This window comes from Vulpes lagopus, chromosome 11 (assembly GCF_018345385.1).
Source record: "Vulpes lagopus strain Blue_001 chromosome 11, ASM1834538v1, whole genome shotgun sequence".
NCBI classification, from domain to species: Eukaryota; Metazoa; Chordata; class Mammalia; order Carnivora; family Canidae; genus Vulpes; species Vulpes lagopus.
Window position 1 is genome coordinate 75,716,442 of NC_054834.1, and position 16,664 is coordinate 75,733,105.

Here is a 16,664-nt window from a genome sequence, read left to right on the forward strand (position 1 = left end):
GGACCCAACACACTCCCACACAATTTGGGGGTGATCGTGGAGGAGCAAATTTTTCTTTTCCGAATTTATTTGTTAATTCGTTGTGAAATCTTCTGGAATGAGACTCTAAAACATTTAATTTCTGTTAAGCCTGTGGCGTCTGGCCCTTGCACGCGCCCCCCTCCAAGTGGTACGGTCCGCACCGGTCCCACCTTCCTCCCCGCGGGGGAGCCGGAGTCCTTCGCTAGGTTGAGTCGCCTCGGAGACCGAGACGATACCATCCGGGACGAATACACGGGGGGACCCCAGCTACCTCCCTCGCTGCCCTATTCCACTCTGACCACCTCTCGCATCTCCTGCTCCGGCAGTGGGCACGACGTCTGGATACGGTGGTGGGACTACTGCTCCCGGCGCCACGGAGGGTGCGTGGTGCGGCCGAAGGAAGGATGCACTTGGTACGGTCCACACGGCGCCCCGCCGGAAGTGAGGTGTCTCACCCCCGAAGTTCCGGCTCGCAGGGGGTGGGGAGTGTCGTTAACCGAAGTCGCCTCCGCAGTCTCGGGGATCGAGCTGGCTCGCTGCGGTGGGCTCCTGGTGAGTCGGCCGGGGTCGGGGTCGGGCCCGGGTAGTGGTTGGAGTCGGGACCTGGGTCCTCCCCTTGAGGGCTCCGGGGTCGGCGCGCCCCCTCAGCCCGGCTTGTCAGTTGTCCGTCGACCTCGGGTGCCCGCGCAGCTGCTCTCCAGAGGCTGGGCCCCGCCTGTGACAGTCGCAGCTCCCGGCAGCTGCTCTCCAGAGGCTGGGCCCCGCCTGCGACAGTCGCAGCTCCCGGCCATCACAGGTGCGGGGACGACCCGGGTCCCTCTCCCTGCCGCCGCTGCATCGCGGCGGTCGTCCGTTTCTCCGCTGCCCCGAGGGGACCCTGCCCCGGGGGTTGGGGGACGCCAGGGTTCCAGACTGACGTACCCGCCCGCTCCCGCGGGGCGCGTGTCGCAGCTGCCCACCCTGGCCGAGCTGTCATCGTCGCTGTCGCCTGCCCGGCTGCGCCCCCCAGCGCCTAGCTTCTCCTAGTCCAGGCGGCACGTTCCTGCTTCCGGAGGTTTTTGCGTGTGCATCCTCCGCATCACCTTTTAAGAGGCTGTGGTAGCGGTTCCCCTTCCTCCAGCACGGTTGCCTCTCCTCGTACCTCCCTAGAGGCGGCGGCATGGAAAGCCCTAGATTTGAAACAAGACTGATCCGGGCTCCAGGCTTTGCGTCATTGCGATCGCTTAACCCCTTTGAGTCTCCATTTTCTTATTTGTAAAATGGGGGAGCGTATGCTATTCTTGACGTCTTGCTATTCTTGATTATGAGGGTGAGGTGAGGCGAGTCTTTTTTCCCCCTCCTGTTTAATGACACTGCGTTTCGGGCGCTGTGCTCGGTCTGCACGGTGGACGCATCACCCGGGTTATTCCTTCCCTCTCCCCAAGCAGGTCTCCAGGCCGGGGCGATGTTCCGCACTGCAGTGATGATGGCGGCCAGCCTGGCTCTGACCGGGGCCGTAGTGGCTCATGCCTACTACCTCAAGCACCAGTTCTACCCCACTGTGGTGTACTTGACCAAGTCCAGCCCCAGCATGGCAGTGAGTACAGACAGGGCTCAGGGTGGGAGGAACTCCCTGGGAGGGGAGGAGGCGTTTGCTTGAGGCAGGGGCGGAGCTAGAGGTCAGGTAAGCAGACTAGAAGTGAAGAAGCTGCTAGCTGTCGTATTTTGAACTAATTGTGATGGGGACATAGGGAGGTTCCCGGGTGATGAACCCCAGACATAGCAGAGCAGAAAGTGACCTCAAACCATAGTCTCTTCTCACTCCTAGGTCCTCTACATCCAGGCCTTTGTACTTGTCTTTCTCTTGGGCAAAGTGATGGGCAAGGTGTTCTTTGGACAGCTGAGGGCAGCAGAGATGGAGGTAAGATGTTCATGACTCCAAAAGTGAGGGGCAGGGGGCTGGGCAAGCAGAATGTCTTGTGTTCCTCATCATTCCTTGTTCACTCCCCAGCACCTTCTGGAACGTTCCTGGTATGCTGTCACTGAGACTTGTCTGGCCTTCACTGTCTTTCGGGACGACTTCAGCCCCCGCTTCGTTGCACTTTTCACTCTCCTTCTCTTCCTCAAGTGTTTCCACTGGCTGGCTGAGGACCGTGTGGACTTTGTGAGTTGGGTCAGAGGGTTCTCTGAAGCAGATGGGAGCCAAGGAGTGGCTTGGTGGGTAGGCTTGTGCAGTGAAGGCTGGGTTGGGGATGTGGGGTCAGCCCCAGCCTTCCTGATGGGCCCCCTTTCTGCTCTGCCTCAGATGGAACGCAGCCCCAATATCTCCTGGCTCTTTCACTGCCGCATTGTCTGTGAGTGAGATCCATGGGAGGGGATGGAGGGAGCTGGAGGGAGAAGAGACACCGTGGAGGATTGGAACATGGAACATGGGAAGTCACTAACCGTGGACCTGTACACTAGAGCATAGGCATCCCCCTCAACCCACAGCTGTACAGGAAAGATAAATTGGGAAGTTAATTTGCATCATCTCTGCCCGGTTCCACTCCAGGGCTTCTCAACTGCCCAGCCCCTTAGCTCTTGGCCTCCTCACCTGGAGCTTGGGCCGCTCTGATACCCTCCTAGGCAAAATTGGGAGTTCCCAGGGGGCTGGGTTCAATGGAGTGTGCCACCTGACTAGATGGCTAGGGCCACGATGGGCTGGAGGGTAGCAGGGAGGGCTCTTAAACCAGGAAGTGGCTGTCAGACCCTAGGCTGACCCGACCAACCCATTTGGGGGGTCCCCACAGCCCTCATGTTCCTCCTGGGCATCCTGGACTTCCTCTTCGTCAGCCATGCCTATCACAGCATCCTGACCCGTGGGGCCTCTGTGCAGCTGGTGTTTGGCTTTGAGGTAAAACTGGCTTGGGAGGTTGGGAGGGCAAGTCTGAGGTGGCAGTGAACATGCCTTGAATAACACGATAAACCCTTCCTGAGCACCTGTTCTGGGGTCAGGCCTGTGCAGGCCACCAGGGAGCAGCGATCAGCCAGTCTCGGCTCCTGCCTTCTACATGCTCACACCTGGGAGAGTGGGGGGAGGACAGAAAGAGGCATGTGTGGAGGAGGAGCCCTGACCTGGCACTCAGGGAAAGTTGACACTCAAAGTTGACACCAGAGGAGCTGGCTATTGATGGATAAAGGAATTAGCTGACAGATAGCTAAGGAGGTGTGTTTGGTGATAACAGCTCACATTTGTTGAGTGCTAGCTGTATGCTAGACCCTGTGCTGAGCACTTGACTTGTATCTTTTCATTGGCAAAACAGTGTCATTACAAAGGGACAGTTAATTCTGTCACTTAACACGCCGACAGGGTTGGAGGGGTCTGGTGAGTTGCCAGAAGTTGCAGGAGCTCGTGAGTGGAGGAGCTAGGAGGACGCCATTGTGTCTGAGCCCATGCTGGTATCACTGCACTGGCAGAGGGTGACTGCAGCAAGGGGGTACTGTGTCTTATGGCCCCCCACCCCCTCGTCCTCCTCTAGTATGCGATCCTGATGACTATGGTGCTCACCATCTTCATCAAGTATGTCCTGCACTCCGTGGACCTCCAGAGTGAGAACCCCTGGGATAACAAGGCTGTGTACATGCTCTACACAGAGCTGTTTACAGGTGAGAAGAGCCCAGGCCTCCCCTGACCTGGATCGACATCCCAGCCTTGCCTCCCAGGCCCTGTGACTGCACCTCCCCTTGCCCCCAGGCTTCATCAAGGTTTTGCTGTATATGGCTTTCATGACCATCATGATCAAGGTGCACACCTTCCCTCTCTTTGCTATCCGGCCTATGTACCTGGCCATGAGGTAAGCCCAGCTCAGCCCAGCCCAGCCTGCCTGACCCATACCTAATCCTCCCCCCATCACCCAACTTTCACTGAAACTGTCCTTTCAGACAGTTCAAGAAAGCTGTGACAGATGCCATCATGTCTCGCCGAGCTATCCGCAACATGAACACACTGTAAGTGGGCCGCTCTAGTGGTTCTTCCAAGCTCTGCCCCAGGTTCTCCCATCTCTGCCTCTGGTCTTGACATATCCTTGGACCATCCTAATTAGGTATCCAGATGCCACCCCAGAGGAACTCCAGGCAATGGACAATGTCTGCATCATCTGCCGAGAAGAGATGGTGACTGGTGCCAAGAGACTGCCCTGCAACCACATTTTCCACACCAGGTAGGAGGGGGCCTGGGGAGCCTGACACCAAGGAATACGGTGTGGAAGGCAGGCCCCCAGGGACCGCTGACCATTGCCTGGTCTTGACCCCCAGCTGCCTGCGTTCCTGGTTCCAACGGCAGCAGACCTGCCCTACCTGCCGTATGGACGTCCTTCGGGCATCACTGCCAACCCAGTCACCACCGCCTCCTGAACCTGCGGATCAGGGGCCACCACCGGCTGCTCACCCCCCACCACTCCTGCCCCAGCCCCCCAACTGTGAGTGGCCCCCTCATTTGGCCATTCAACACACTCCGTTGAGTACTTGCCCTGAGCTGGGTATGGGAAATGCTGACGTGAATCAGACTCCCTGTTCTTCAGCTCAGTCTAGGTGGGGGAGAGGGTCATAGAGAGGAACATCAGTGGCTAGTAATCACGTGCTGAGCTCAGAGAGGCCTGTGAGAGCAGGGATAGAGTTCCTAAAGTTCCTAACAGCCAGCCCCTTGCATATATTTGCATCTATCTCACTTTGGACCTCTTCTCACTGCCCCGTTCTCTCGCAGTCCCACAGGGCCTCCTGCCTCCCTTTCCTCCAGGCATGTTCCCGCTGTGGCCCCCCATGGGCCCCTTCCCACCTGTCCCACCTCCCCCCAGCTCAGGAGAGCCTGTGGCCCCACCATCTACCAGTGCAGGTGAGTCCTTTGGGTACTGAGACAGCCAAGGGGTGGGAGGAATGGAAGCAGAGGTCTCTTAACTTCCTATTCTTACTCTTCAGCAGCCCTTTCTCGGCCCAATGGAGCAGCCACAACCACAGCTGCTTCTGCTGCCTCTGCCTCGGCCCCTGGCTCTGCCCCCACCCCTGAGGCTGGCCCCACCCCAGGCTTCCCCTTCCCTCCACCCTGGATGGGCATGCCGCTGCCTCCACCCTTTGGTGAGCTGAGCCACTCTCAGGGTTAATCTGGAGGGTACGGGGTGTTAGGCCCAGGCTGAGCCTCTGCCTCTCTCCAGCCTTCCCCCCAATGCCCGTGCCCCCTGCGGGCTTTGCTGGGCTGACCCCGGAGGAGCTGCGGGCTCTGGAAGGCCATGAGCGGCAGCACCTGGAGGCTCGGCTGCAGAGCCTGCGCAACATCCACACACTGCTGGACGCCGCCATGCTGCAGATCAACCAGTACCTCACTGTGCTCGCCTCCTTGGGGTATGTCTGTTCCAGGTATGGGGGGCGGGAGGGAGGGGGGCGACGGCAGCGTAGAGCTGCCAACAGAAGGCCCCTGGCCAGGGTTCTTGGTCTTTTTCTTTTCTGCCACTCCGTGTCACCTATGGATTCAGGCCAACCTATCTGTAGACAGACTAGGATCCCCAGGTTCTTGAGGCCTCTGTCACAGGACTGATGTTCATTAGCTGATTTTGAGTTTTGCTCCTTTATATTTTTCTAAAGTCAAATTACTCCTAATTCTCAGTGCTTTAGTTCATCACGTGTACGCTTCTCACATACAGTGACCCTGTGCCTGGGAACAAATGCCCCTGATCTGAAACAGTATATAAAAAAGTTGCCCAGAGCCAGCCTGGCCAAAGTTCACATCGTGGTCCCACCACTCACTTGTTTGGTGACCACTATTACCTTATTTGAATAGATGGGTCCTAAGTCCTGTGCACAGGTCACATGCACAGAGTGCCTGGCACACAGCAGTGACAGCACAGCCTGGGAGGGGAGCTTGAGTCTGAGATTTGAGTGTGTACAGAGCCCGGCACCCCATTAGAAATGGCAGTTTAATAGTGAACAAGGCCTGCAAGTGGTCTACGGTCCATCTGTAGTATGGAATCACGAGAACTCACACATATCATTGTGTCTGCTGCTAAGTCAGGCTGCAGAGGTACATCAGTGCTGACTCTACCCTACAATGCTCACAAGGGACCAAAAAGTATGCCCAGTTGTGCCTGGATATCAAGGCCTCACCTGCCTCTACCTCTTTTCTTCCTAGTCCACCCCGGCTGGCCACCTCAGTCAGCCCCACTGAGGAGCCTGCCCCTGTGGTTGTCACTGCTGCCTCCCCCACCAGCAGCCCCAGCTCGGAGGCCACCACACCATCCCCAGGAGCTTCCTCACCAACCCCGGAGCCTGAAAAGCCTCCAGGTAGCCTGAGTCAGCCTCGGAAGCGGGGGGTAGGGAGTGGGGAAGGAACTTCTGTAGGTTCTACTTCTGAACTCTGTCACCAGCTCCTGAGTCAATGGGCACAGAGGAGCTGCCCGAGGATGGGGAGCCTGATGCAGCAGAGCTCCGCCGCCGCCGCCTGCAAAAGTTGGAGTCCCCTGTTGCCCACTGACACTACCCCGGTCCCACCCCTGCCTCCACTCTCCTGAGCAGCCCTTGCTGTAACATGTCCTGCCACCAAGTGCCCACTCCCTCTATCTGCACCAGGGAGTAAGAACCCCAAGCTCTGAGACAAAGGAGGCAGCATCCCCTAGGCCAAATGGAAAGAAGCCTGAGGCCCCAGTTGACTCCAGCCCTTCCAGTCCCGGGCAGCCATGGGGACCTTGGGTTAGTCCCAGCCTCTCTCTCCCACCCTTCAGCCTGTCCTGCTGGGGCCGTGAAGGCAGAGAGGCATAGTCTCTGAGAAGCCCCCTACACCCTCACTCCTCTCTGGGAGAAGGGGTTGCTCCTCCAAGCCTCACTTTTGTGTGTGTGCGTGTGTGTGTGTGTGTGTGTGTGTGAAGTCGCTTCAGTGCTAAAACAGTATTAGCTCCCCAATCCCATGTGTGAACTTAAAGGAGCTGGAGGCAGACCAGGAACTTGCTCCCTGGGCCACCCACCAAGACTGGTACTGATGTCCCTTTTGACTCTAAACTCCCTATGAGCCCTTTGTGATGGTGGCTGTGTCACTTCCGCCCTGTGGTGTTTCCGTGTTTTACAACTGCACAGCTCAGGGAAAGGAGTACTGGGGGTGGAGGAGCAGGTGGGCAGCCTTGAGGCACCCTGCCCTTGCCCCAGGTCCCTCTCTCCCTGCAGTTTATAAAGTGAGACTGTTCCTAGTCTCACCCAGCAACCACTGCCCAGCCTCACTCCAGGCTGAGGGCTCATGTCTGCTCCTGAACCACTGCAAGCCTGAGAATCTGTGGAAGGTCACTTCTCAACTTACAGAACTTCTGAGTTTTGAAGAATTGGAATTACTTCCTTGCTGTTGTTTTTTGGCTTAAATTTTTGTCTTTGAACTTGAAATCTTGACCCTAAGAAAGAGGAGCAGGAGTGTCAGGCTCCTGGTCTTTCCAGTTTAGAAAAGGCACTGGGCCAGGTAGGGACCACAGGAGCCGAGGCCTGCCTGCCCCTGTCTTTTTTTATCCTCGGTTCTGTGTTACAAGAGTTGCTGGAGACAGTTTCAGATGATTATTTAATTTGTAAATATTGTACAAATTTTAATAGCTTAAATTGTATATACAGCCTAATAAAGACTCGCATTAACAACTGGTGGAGCTGGTGTCATGGGATCAGTGTGCCAGGTTGCTTTTTCTTGCTCAGGCTGCAGACTTGAGAATCCCCAGGAACGTGGATTTAGACAAGCCATTAAACAATTGTGAAGATGTCCCCATTTTCCATATGAAGAAACTGAGCCCCAGGACATAGAACAAGTAGGGGAGCCATGCTTTGAACCTTGTTCCTAACTAGTTTGAGGGTGGGCACTCAGGCCTCTGACCTTTGTAACTCCCAAGGATGAGGCAAGTGTGAAGGATCATTGGCTGGGGTGGGATGGGATGGCAGGGGCAAAAGGCCAGCATCTTTCTTCCTGCAAAGCCCCTGTCCAGCCTTGATAAGAGGCCAGCAAGCTGGAAAGGCAGGCTGGGAGCTCCCAGGCACCCCCTTGTGGACACAACAGCTAAAGCTAATCACAGCTTCCAGGAGCTAGAAATACTGTCAGGCCCAAATCCTGCCTAGAATGGCAGAGGTGACTGGGCCTTCTACTCCACGGGTAAAAAGAATGAGCCCAGGGGCTGCCATGGGCGTTCTATGTCTGTACCAGCATTGCACTTGGAACTGAAGATCCCTGGGACCCAGGCCTGAGTCCTCTGTGTTCTCCATAGCCTCTACCAAACCAGGTCTGGCCTGGAGCCTCAGGAATGTCTGCAGCAGTGAGGGTCTGAGGGACAAAGAAGGAATGTGCTCAGTGGGTTTACCCTGTGATACCCTCCCCTAAACAGGGTTGGGCTATTACTTCACTAGAGGGGCAGTCGTCAACCTCCAGAATTTGAACAGCAGAACCCAATGAGCTCTGATGAAGGCAGGGTCACCAATGTCACACAGCCCTCTCCCACTGCTGGCACCTGTGAAGAGGGTCCCATTACCCCTTAATATGAACAAGGCCTGCTCTGAAGCCCTTTAGCCTAACTTCCTCTGCCCTGCCCAAGCTCTTAGGCCTGGCATTTATACCTCCTGACCTAATTGCTCCAACAGCCATCCCCCTCCTTCCATGACCCCCTAAACTCTAGTCTGTGGGGGATGCTATTATTCAGGCTGCTCAGCTGAGCCTCAGAAGCCCTTCTCCAGGAGCCAGGCTTTGAGCTGCTGGTCAAAGTAGCCTTTGACCCGTAAGGTACCTGTCACCTCATTGATCTGGGTGACAGGTGTCTTCCCCAGCAGTAGACTCAGAAAATCTTCCACATCCTTCTGCAGGGCCTGGAGAGGGAGAGTGGAAGAAGGGGAGATGACAAATCAAACCTGGTCAGTTCATCCCCTCTAGTAGACTCCCATTCCTTCAGCCCTGAAAAGGTCAGAATCAGACCTGACCCATGCCCTCACTTACCCAGATGTCTCCCTCCACCTTTCGGATCACAGTCATCTGGCGGTTGCCATGTGTGATGTCCTTGTAGACAGGGATGTTGTGCATTCGAGAGCGCCGCACAAAGTAGGGCAGGTTGGGTGGGGGGTCTGTTATATGGAAGAATGACAAGTCAAATCTTCCCAGGCCCACCTTAGCCAACACCCTTCCCCTCAGTCTACAGAGAATCAGCACACCCAATGGTAAAGCCACCTCTAGATCTCATGAAGACCTGCTCTTTCGGGGAATCCCTGGGTGGCTCAGCGGTTTAGCACCTGCCCTTGGCCCAGGGTGTGATCCTGGAGATCCAGGATTGAGTCTCATGTCGGGCTCCCTGCATGGAGCCTGCTTCTCCCTCTGCCTGTCTCTGCCTCTCTCTCCCTATGTCTATCATGAATTAAAAAAAAAAAAAAAAAAAGACCTGCTCTTTCCCTAAATTTAGAGCCAGGACCAGCTGGTTCACCCCGGTAACCTCACAGGCCCAGTGCCAGATGTGACAGCAGAAGGTGCTCAAGAAAAAATGAAGTTAGGGCCATGCCTCCGTGGATCTTTAGGTCCTTCATCTGGGACCAATCCTTGTACTTCTCCCCTGGGTCATGGAGGCTAATACCAATCTCCAGCACAAAGAAATGGGGATTTACAGCACTGAACACCTACTACCACATACAGGGCTCTGTGCTAAGTGCTTTATGTACTGTGCAGATTATCTTCATTTTGCTGAAACTGAGGTTGGGAGAAGCTAAATGAGTAACTCATGATCACACTGACAATGAACAGCAGAGCCAAATTCGAACCCAGAATTGCCCAACTCCCAAGCTCTGTTCCCAATTATGCTATATGGCCTACTGGGGTAGGGTTGGGGTCCAACCTCTTAGGTGTTCTCTCTATGCTTCACTTTTCCTGAATGGGAAGATCTCATCCTGACAGTGTGAATGGACCAGTACTAGTGAAACAGGGCTGCATTCCCAGGCCCGCCCTTGAACATGAGACAGATGCTAAGCCCTTAGAGACCTCAACACAAATCCTGAACCCACTGTGGAATCCCAGAGCCTCAGCTGGTGAGGTAGACCACTAGGGAGGGGGAGGTTTTCCTGTAAACTTCACGCCATCACCATTGCCCAGCTCACCTCTGGGTGGCTGCCAACCACTAGGAGTGGGATAATGTTCATGCTTCGGGGGCTCTGGGATGCTGGTAGGGGGTAACAGGCGTTCCACAAACTGGTATTCATCCACAGACTCCACAAAGCTGGGGTAATCAGGAGGCCCCTGGGTCTGGCTCTGAGGCCAAAAACAAGAATAAGCAACCATTGCTCCCATCAGCCCATCCACCACACACCCACCCCACACAGAAGAGGGAGAACTTTAGTAAAAAAAAGAAACACTACAGGTGCAAAGAATGGCATAAATAAAAGCCTGGGGGTAGGAAAGCATCAGACTTAAGTTTGCATCAGACTTAAGGGGGGTAGGAAAGCATCAGACTTAAGTTTGCATCAGACTTAAGTAGAGGCGAGACTGGAAAAGTTCAAACACTCGGAAGAGCCCTCCTCTCTTGGGATTTCTCTGGGACTCAAAAGCCAAAGTCAATTTACTGTAAGTCTGACCATATACTATTTTTCAGTATCTTAAAGTCTCCTCTAAACATCCTACACAAATATTATTGTTCTGGATTGGGCACTTCAGCAACCGTGATAACTTCAGCAAGTCACAATCATCCGATGTGACCCTCGCTTTTCTGAAACATTTTGGCCTCGTATAAACACCACTAAGCACTGGACTACAAGTATTAAGGGTACTGTTTTGACTTGATTTTTACAATGAATACAAGTTAGGTATTTTATTACTCCCTTTTTCCATCTAAAATAAAATAAGACATTAATAATCTACGTAGGGTAACTCTCCGCAATCCGTCCTCCCATCCTCCAGCCTGAAGATCCTTCTTGGACATTTCTCCCAAAAGATACCCTGGAGTCCTGACAGGCCCCGGAGTTACGAGAAGAGGGAAGCGGGATGAAGTAGCCTGTACATCATGAACTCTAGGTTCCCATTAGTGTCGCCAATGATCTGGGGTCGACCCCTACCTAACCTGTGGAACAGTACCCCTTTTAAAAAATTAGCAGGAGTTAATGCTGCCCCTCCCAGTTCTGACTAACCTACGTTGTCCACCAATCAGGTTCTACGCCCCACACACCAAAACGCGCTGCAGGCTTTGCCTCTATCTTGTATCAGAGCTCCAGAGTTACAGGAATAACAAGACTGAAAGCAGCCCTCTTCCTCCACCTCCCGGCTGAGCGTTCTCACCAGCCGCCGTAGCCTGCAGCCCGGCGGGACGCCGGTTCTCCACCCTCTCAGCGTAGCCCGGAACACGGCAGCGGCCATCTTGAACTACTCCCGTACACTGGCCGCCTGCGCGCGCAACCAGCTACGTCCCGCCCCTTCCTGGGAGCACCGCCTGGGACCGAAAGAGCGCCTGCGGAAGGCGTGAAGAGGCGGAGCTAAGCCTGCACAAAAACCTAAGGCCCTAGCGGTCGCTCCGCAGTGACGTAGCACGCAGCAGACGGTGAGGACGTACGCGCCCTTGCCCCTTCCTCTTTCTCGACTCCATCTTCGCGGTAGCTGTTGCCGTGTCCGCGGTTCAGGTAATATTTCGGCCATTGGTGGATTTGTAGGGCTTAATAACAGGTCGGCCGCGAGGTCAGAGAGCGCGGTGAAAATAGAGAGGATCTGCTTTGAGAGTCAGCTTCCGGTCCTCAGCCGACCTCACTGGGAGGCCCGGCCTTATCCACGTGAGATCCCGCGACCACCTACATCCCAGCGCGATCGGTCCCTGCTTGCCACCTTCCCCCAACTCCTTCTCTGCCAGAGCATTTGTCTCTTACAACCCTTTCCTTCTTCAGTCGCCGACATGCAGCTCTTTGTCCGCGCCCAGGAGCTACACACCCTCGAGGTGACCGGCCAGGAGACGGTCGCCCAAATCAAGGTAAGGCTGCGTGGTGCTTCCTGGGCATCGTCCTCTGAGGGGACGATGAAGAACCCTTCCTGAGTTCTTCAGTCTCGCCCCCCGCGGGATCGCCGATGAGTCCTATTTTTCCCCGTAGGCTCATGTAGCCTCGCTGGAGGGCATCGCCCCGGAAGATCAAGTCCTGCTCCTGGCAGGCTCGCCTCTAGAGGATGAGGCTACCCTAGGTCAGTGTGGAGTGGAGGCTCTGACCACCCTGGAGGTAGCCGGCCGCATGCTTGGAGGTGAGTTGGGGAGCATAGTCCTTTGAAATGTTTGTAAGCCCATAATGGGTGTGGAGTGTGGAGTTCAGTATCCTGAACTCAGGGTGGTTCTTCCTGTTTACCTCCCTCATTGAGAGGTCCTTGGGAGACTGAGCCAGAATGTAGTTTTATTTCAGTTACTTACCCTGTTTTCTCACAAAAATCAAGTCAGACTAGATTCCTGGAAGTGTTTTTCACTTGTGTTTAAAGTCAGGGGCTTGAAGATCCTGAAATGAAACCATGGAATGTACCATAGAAAACACTCTCAGTCAGAGGTTATATCTCTACAACTTTGTTCTCATTCCTTGTTGGTCTGGTTTCTTTAAAGACTTGAGTTGAGAAAGAAAGGATTCTGCTGGGCGGGTCCTTCTTGCTCTCCTAACTGTCTTTTGACTGTTCCCACCCCAGGTAAAGTCCATGGTTCGCTGGCCCGTGCTGGGAAAGTAAGAGGGCAGACTCCCAAGGTAGGTGAAAGTATTAGTGGGGTGTTTAGACTTTGGGTTTTGTTGTTGTTGTTGTGTTTTGTTTATTTGTGAGGGTTTTTTATGCGTTTTGTTTTAAATCAAAGCTAAGCCAAGCAAGACCTTTGGTCTTTCCTCTGTCTGCCTTCTCCCTCTAGAATTAAGACTGAGGGAGGGATCCCTGGGTGGCGCAGCGGTTTGGCGCCTGCCTTTGGCCCAGGGCGCGATCCTGGAGACCCGGGATCGAATCCCACATCAGGCTCCCGGTGCATGGAGCCTGCTTCTCCCTCTGCCTGTGTCTCTGCCTCTCTCTCTCTGTCTCTGTGACTATCATAAATAAATAAAAAATTTAAAAAAAATAAACTAATAGAATTAAGACTGAGGGAATGCATAAAAGGTCAGCCAAGGTTTGATCATCCCTCCCTTTTCCCAGGTGGCCAAACAGGAGAAAAAGAAGAAGAAGACAGGCCGAGCCAAGCGACGAATGCAGTACAACCGACGCTTTGTCAATGTTGTGCCCACCTTTGGCAAGAAGAAGGGCCCCAATGCCAACTCTTAAGTCCATTGTAATCCTGGCTCTCCCCAATAAAGCCACTTGGTTCAGTCATCTCATTGTTTGATCTTCACACGCAGAGTCTCAGCACAGATACACGGTTTCTAGGGCTGGTGTGTTCATTAGAACATTGAGGCCTGAGTCTTAATTTCTTGCCACTGTCAAGTTGGAAGATGCAGGGGCCCTTGGCTAGGATGGAGAAGAAATGATAAACTCTAAGAAAAGGCTTACCATGAAATTGGTAATCCAAAGATAGCAACTTAAAGATTTATTTACTTGAGGGAGGGGCAGAGGAAGAAAATCTATAAGCAGACCCCCATCTGAGCATGGGGTTGGACACAGCTCCATCTCAAGATCTGAGCTGAAACCCAGAGTAAGATGTTTAAACAACTGAGCTGCCCAGGCGCCCTGTTCTTGTTCTTTAAACAGACAATAACAATTCTCAGGAGGATTATGAAGACATCAGTAGAGGAGTTTGAGTAAAAAGACCTCTATCAGGGAAGGCTAATCTGACCTTTCCTGAACTTGAGACCAGCTATGACTTTAATGGAGTCCAGGGCAGGGGTCTAGTCTGTACCTATTTGGGAAAGTGTGGGCCAACCCTATTGGGTAGAGGCCAGTGCCAGCCCTAAAAGAGTTCACCTAGGGCAGAACAAAAGAGAGAGGGATCCCTGGGTGGCGCAGCAGTTTAGCGCCTGCCTTTGGCCCAGGGCGCGATCCTGGAGATCCGGGATCAAATCCCACGTCAGGCTCCCAGTGCGTGGAGCCTGCTTCTCCCTCTGCCTGTGTCTCTGCCTCTCTCTCACTGTGTGCCTATCATAAATAAATAAGAATTTTTTAAAAATCATTTTTAAAAAATTAAAAACATCATTTCAAAAAGAAAAGAGATACACAGGTTGAATACTCTGGGGGGGGGGGGGGATCCCTGGGTGGTGGCATCAGAGGAGAGACTTTCTGCCAGGAGGCAGTGGGGATGGCCTGTAGTTAAGGGAGAGGGGTGGAGTTAGGGGAATATGTGGAACTTTTAGTAGCTATCCTTTGTAAGCAGCTCATTGGTCAGCTAGGGCTATGGTGATGTGGATTGCTGATGGGCCTATTTTGGCCCGGTGGTCACTATGGGCCCTTCTACCTTATCCGGGCTTCCATTGCTCAAGCCTGTTGCCTAAAAGTAGTCTCTAGAACACTGCCTGATTACGTTGGCACTGTGGTAAGTTTGTACCTCCACCTGGCTAGCTAGCTTCCTTAACCTAATCACAGCTTAGGATGGTGGGTTGGTTGCTTGAGTGTTCTGGGAATGGAATTCTCTGGGACTCCTGTGAGGTTCCCCTAGTAACATGGGTCTCCTCTCATTTTGCTAAATTTTTTATGCTGCTGATTCTTGAGATACGGTATAACATAAGTAAAGACCTTAGATCCAGGCTTGGACTGCCTTGAATTTGAATCCTTCCTTCTGATTTTCTGACCTTAAACAACTTAACTTGATTTCTGCCATCACAGCTTGAGAGTTGCTGTGAAGAATAAAAGATATGAAGGGCTTAGATTCAGAATCCTCCAGCTAGCAAATGTGCAAACATATAGCCTATTTTTATCTCTAGTAATCTTTTTAGAAAGAGACTTGGTGGGCAGCACCGGTGGCCCAGCAGTTTAGCGCTGCCTTCAGCCTGGGGTTTGATCCTGGAGACCAGGGATCAAGTCCCACATCGGGTTCCCTGCATGCAGCCTGCTTCTCCCTCTGCCTGTCTCTCTGCCTCTCTATGTCGTGAATAAAAAAAATAAATAAAAAAGGATTGAAATATTAATGGTGGTACAATGAAAGGAACAGTGGAGTTGGACAGACATCCTAGGGAAGTCCTCTGAATCTGGGGTGTATGAGGCCTGAAATCTATCAGATAATGGAAGAGGTCCAGCCCAGGGGACTGTGTGCAGAGCTGTGTGGTTTCATGAGACATGGACAGGAGTTCAGGTCTGAGTCCAAGTGCAATGAAGAGTTAACAAGTACAGGGAAGGGTTTAAGCCAGGGCCTGATGCGATCTGACTGGTGATCCAATTTGTGGCTGATTTTTCTGAACAGCTGGCAAGAAAGGGAGCCAGTTAAGGGACTAGTAGCTGAGACTAGTAATGGGGATGTAGAAAATGAAGGGACTTGAAGGTCATCGAATCCATCCAGATCTTGATAAATAGATGATTCGTGTAGAAATAACAACAAGGTATTATGAAGGTCGAACTTACTGGGTGGGACTGTTGTGCCCAAGATTGTGAATCCGAGAAAACCACCAAGGAGCTGACACGGATGCAAGTACATAAAGGTTTATTAACAAGCTTGAGCTTGGGTCCAAGTATACCGGACACAGTGAAGCAGGGACTTGGACCCTGAGGTGGGTTACAGCTGGGTTTCTATGGGCTGGTCTGGGGGTAAGGTGGGGTTTTTCAGTAAGGGTGGGAGTGTGAGAATCTCCAGTAAAGAGGTCTCACAAGCTCTTGCTTCCTTATTCTGATAAGGGCATGCTTTGTCGTTTTTTTCTGTAGCTGGGGTAAAGTAGAGTTCAGTACCTGGTCACAGTGGCCTGAGATGGCTGCCAAAGGTACAATGGCTGTATTTGTGCCAATGTTAAACTTGAATGGCCCTAATTTTCTCGGCCTCCACAGGACTAGATGTGAGGGACTAAAGAACCAGAGCTCACTTCCCCGGGTGCCCTGGATCAAGGCCTCAAACGAAGTTCCATCGGGGGGGATCCCATCTCTGCTCCTCGTGTTTTGGCACATAGTATGGATTCGGTACTAAAAGTCTGATGAACCGGGGCAGCCGGGCTGGCTCAGCGGTTTAGCGCCGCCTTCAGCCCCGATCCTGGAGACCCCGGATCGAGTCCCACGTCCCACGTCGGGCTCCCTGCATGGAGCCTGCTTCTCCCCCGCCCCCCCATATCTGTCTCTCATAAATAAATAAATAAACAAACAAATAAATAAATAACATCTTTAAAAAAAAAAATAAAGGTCGGATGAACCATAGATTTGGGGTGGAAACCAAACAGGGGCTGTTATCTGTTCTTTCCTCTCAAGAGGGGAAACACCTCCAAAAACAGAGTCTCGGCCAAGTAGTCCATGTTCACCCTATTTCTACATCTCCCTTTATTTGTCTATGTCCCGTAGGTTCTCAGCTCTCGGCTGCCCCTCAGCTCAGGAACACACCTCCTTCCCCAGGGGCCTTGCGCAGTTAGTGGCCCGAGTAGGTGCTTCCCGATCGACTTCCACAGGGCGTTTTACAGTGCTAAAAAAGAAGCCACTGGGGGGCGAGCGGGCACCGGCGGGGCACCGGCTGCGCACTACCCAGCCCTCTCACCGCGCAGGGCGGATCCTGTGCGTCCCGACCCACGCCGGCGCCAGCTCGAGTGCTACTAGATAGAGGGGTGGG

The 16,664-nt window shown here is 53.3% G+C and overlaps 3 protein-coding genes across 5 annotated transcripts; 2 read left to right on the forward strand and 1 right to left on the reverse strand.

Annotated features, from left to right (window-relative positions):
* The first annotated feature begins 253 nt into the window (after positions 1-253).
* Positions 254-7,635, forward strand: SYVN1 (synoviolin 1). 3 transcript variants are annotated; one of them, XM_041721912.1, is made up of 16 exons: positions 254-573; positions 1,446-1,597; positions 1,829-1,921; positions 2,012-2,164; positions 2,306-2,354; positions 2,790-2,893; positions 3,519-3,645; positions 3,734-3,833; positions 3,922-3,987; positions 4,083-4,199; positions 4,294-4,457; positions 4,742-4,870; positions 4,954-5,109; positions 5,187-5,373; positions 6,158-6,309; positions 6,393-7,635. In XM_041721912.1, the coding sequence occupies exons 1-16, from the start codon at positions 426-428 to the stop codon at positions 6,497-6,499; spliced, it is 2,004 nt and encodes a 667-aa protein (XP_041577846.1). In that variant the 5' UTR covers positions 254-425; the 3' UTR covers positions 6,500-7,635. The 3 variants fall into 3 exon arrangements, with proteins under 3 accessions (XP_041577846.1, XP_041577844.1, XP_041577845.1); XM_041721910.1 differs by having other exon boundaries at positions 419-573; positions 4,957-5,109; XM_041721911.1 differs by having other exon boundaries at positions 424-573; positions 1,449-1,597.
* On the reverse strand, positions 7,561-11,431 carry MRPL49 (mitochondrial ribosomal protein L49). Its single transcript, XM_041721913.1, has 4 exons — positions 11,282-11,431; positions 10,111-10,261; positions 8,969-9,093; positions 7,561-8,841 (listed from the first exon to the last, which is right to left on the reverse strand). The coding sequence occupies exons 1-4, from the start codon at positions 11,357-11,359 to the stop codon at positions 8,695-8,697; spliced, it is 501 nt and encodes a 166-aa protein (XP_041577847.1). The 5' UTR covers positions 11,360-11,431; the 3' UTR covers positions 7,561-8,694.
* A 34-nt stretch (positions 11,432-11,465) lies between these two features.
* FAU (FAU ubiquitin like and ribosomal protein S30 fusion) lies at positions 11,466-13,309 on the forward strand. The gene is made up of 5 exons (XM_041721914.1): positions 11,466-11,619; positions 11,878-11,960; positions 12,079-12,223; positions 12,650-12,705; positions 13,136-13,309. Exons 2-5 carry the CDS (start codon positions 11,886-11,888, stop codon positions 13,259-13,261), a joined length of 402 nt encoding a protein of 133 aa, XP_041577848.1. The 5' UTR covers positions 11,466-11,619; positions 11,878-11,885; the 3' UTR covers positions 13,262-13,309.
* The last annotated feature ends 3,355 nt before the right edge of the window (positions 13,310-16,664 follow it).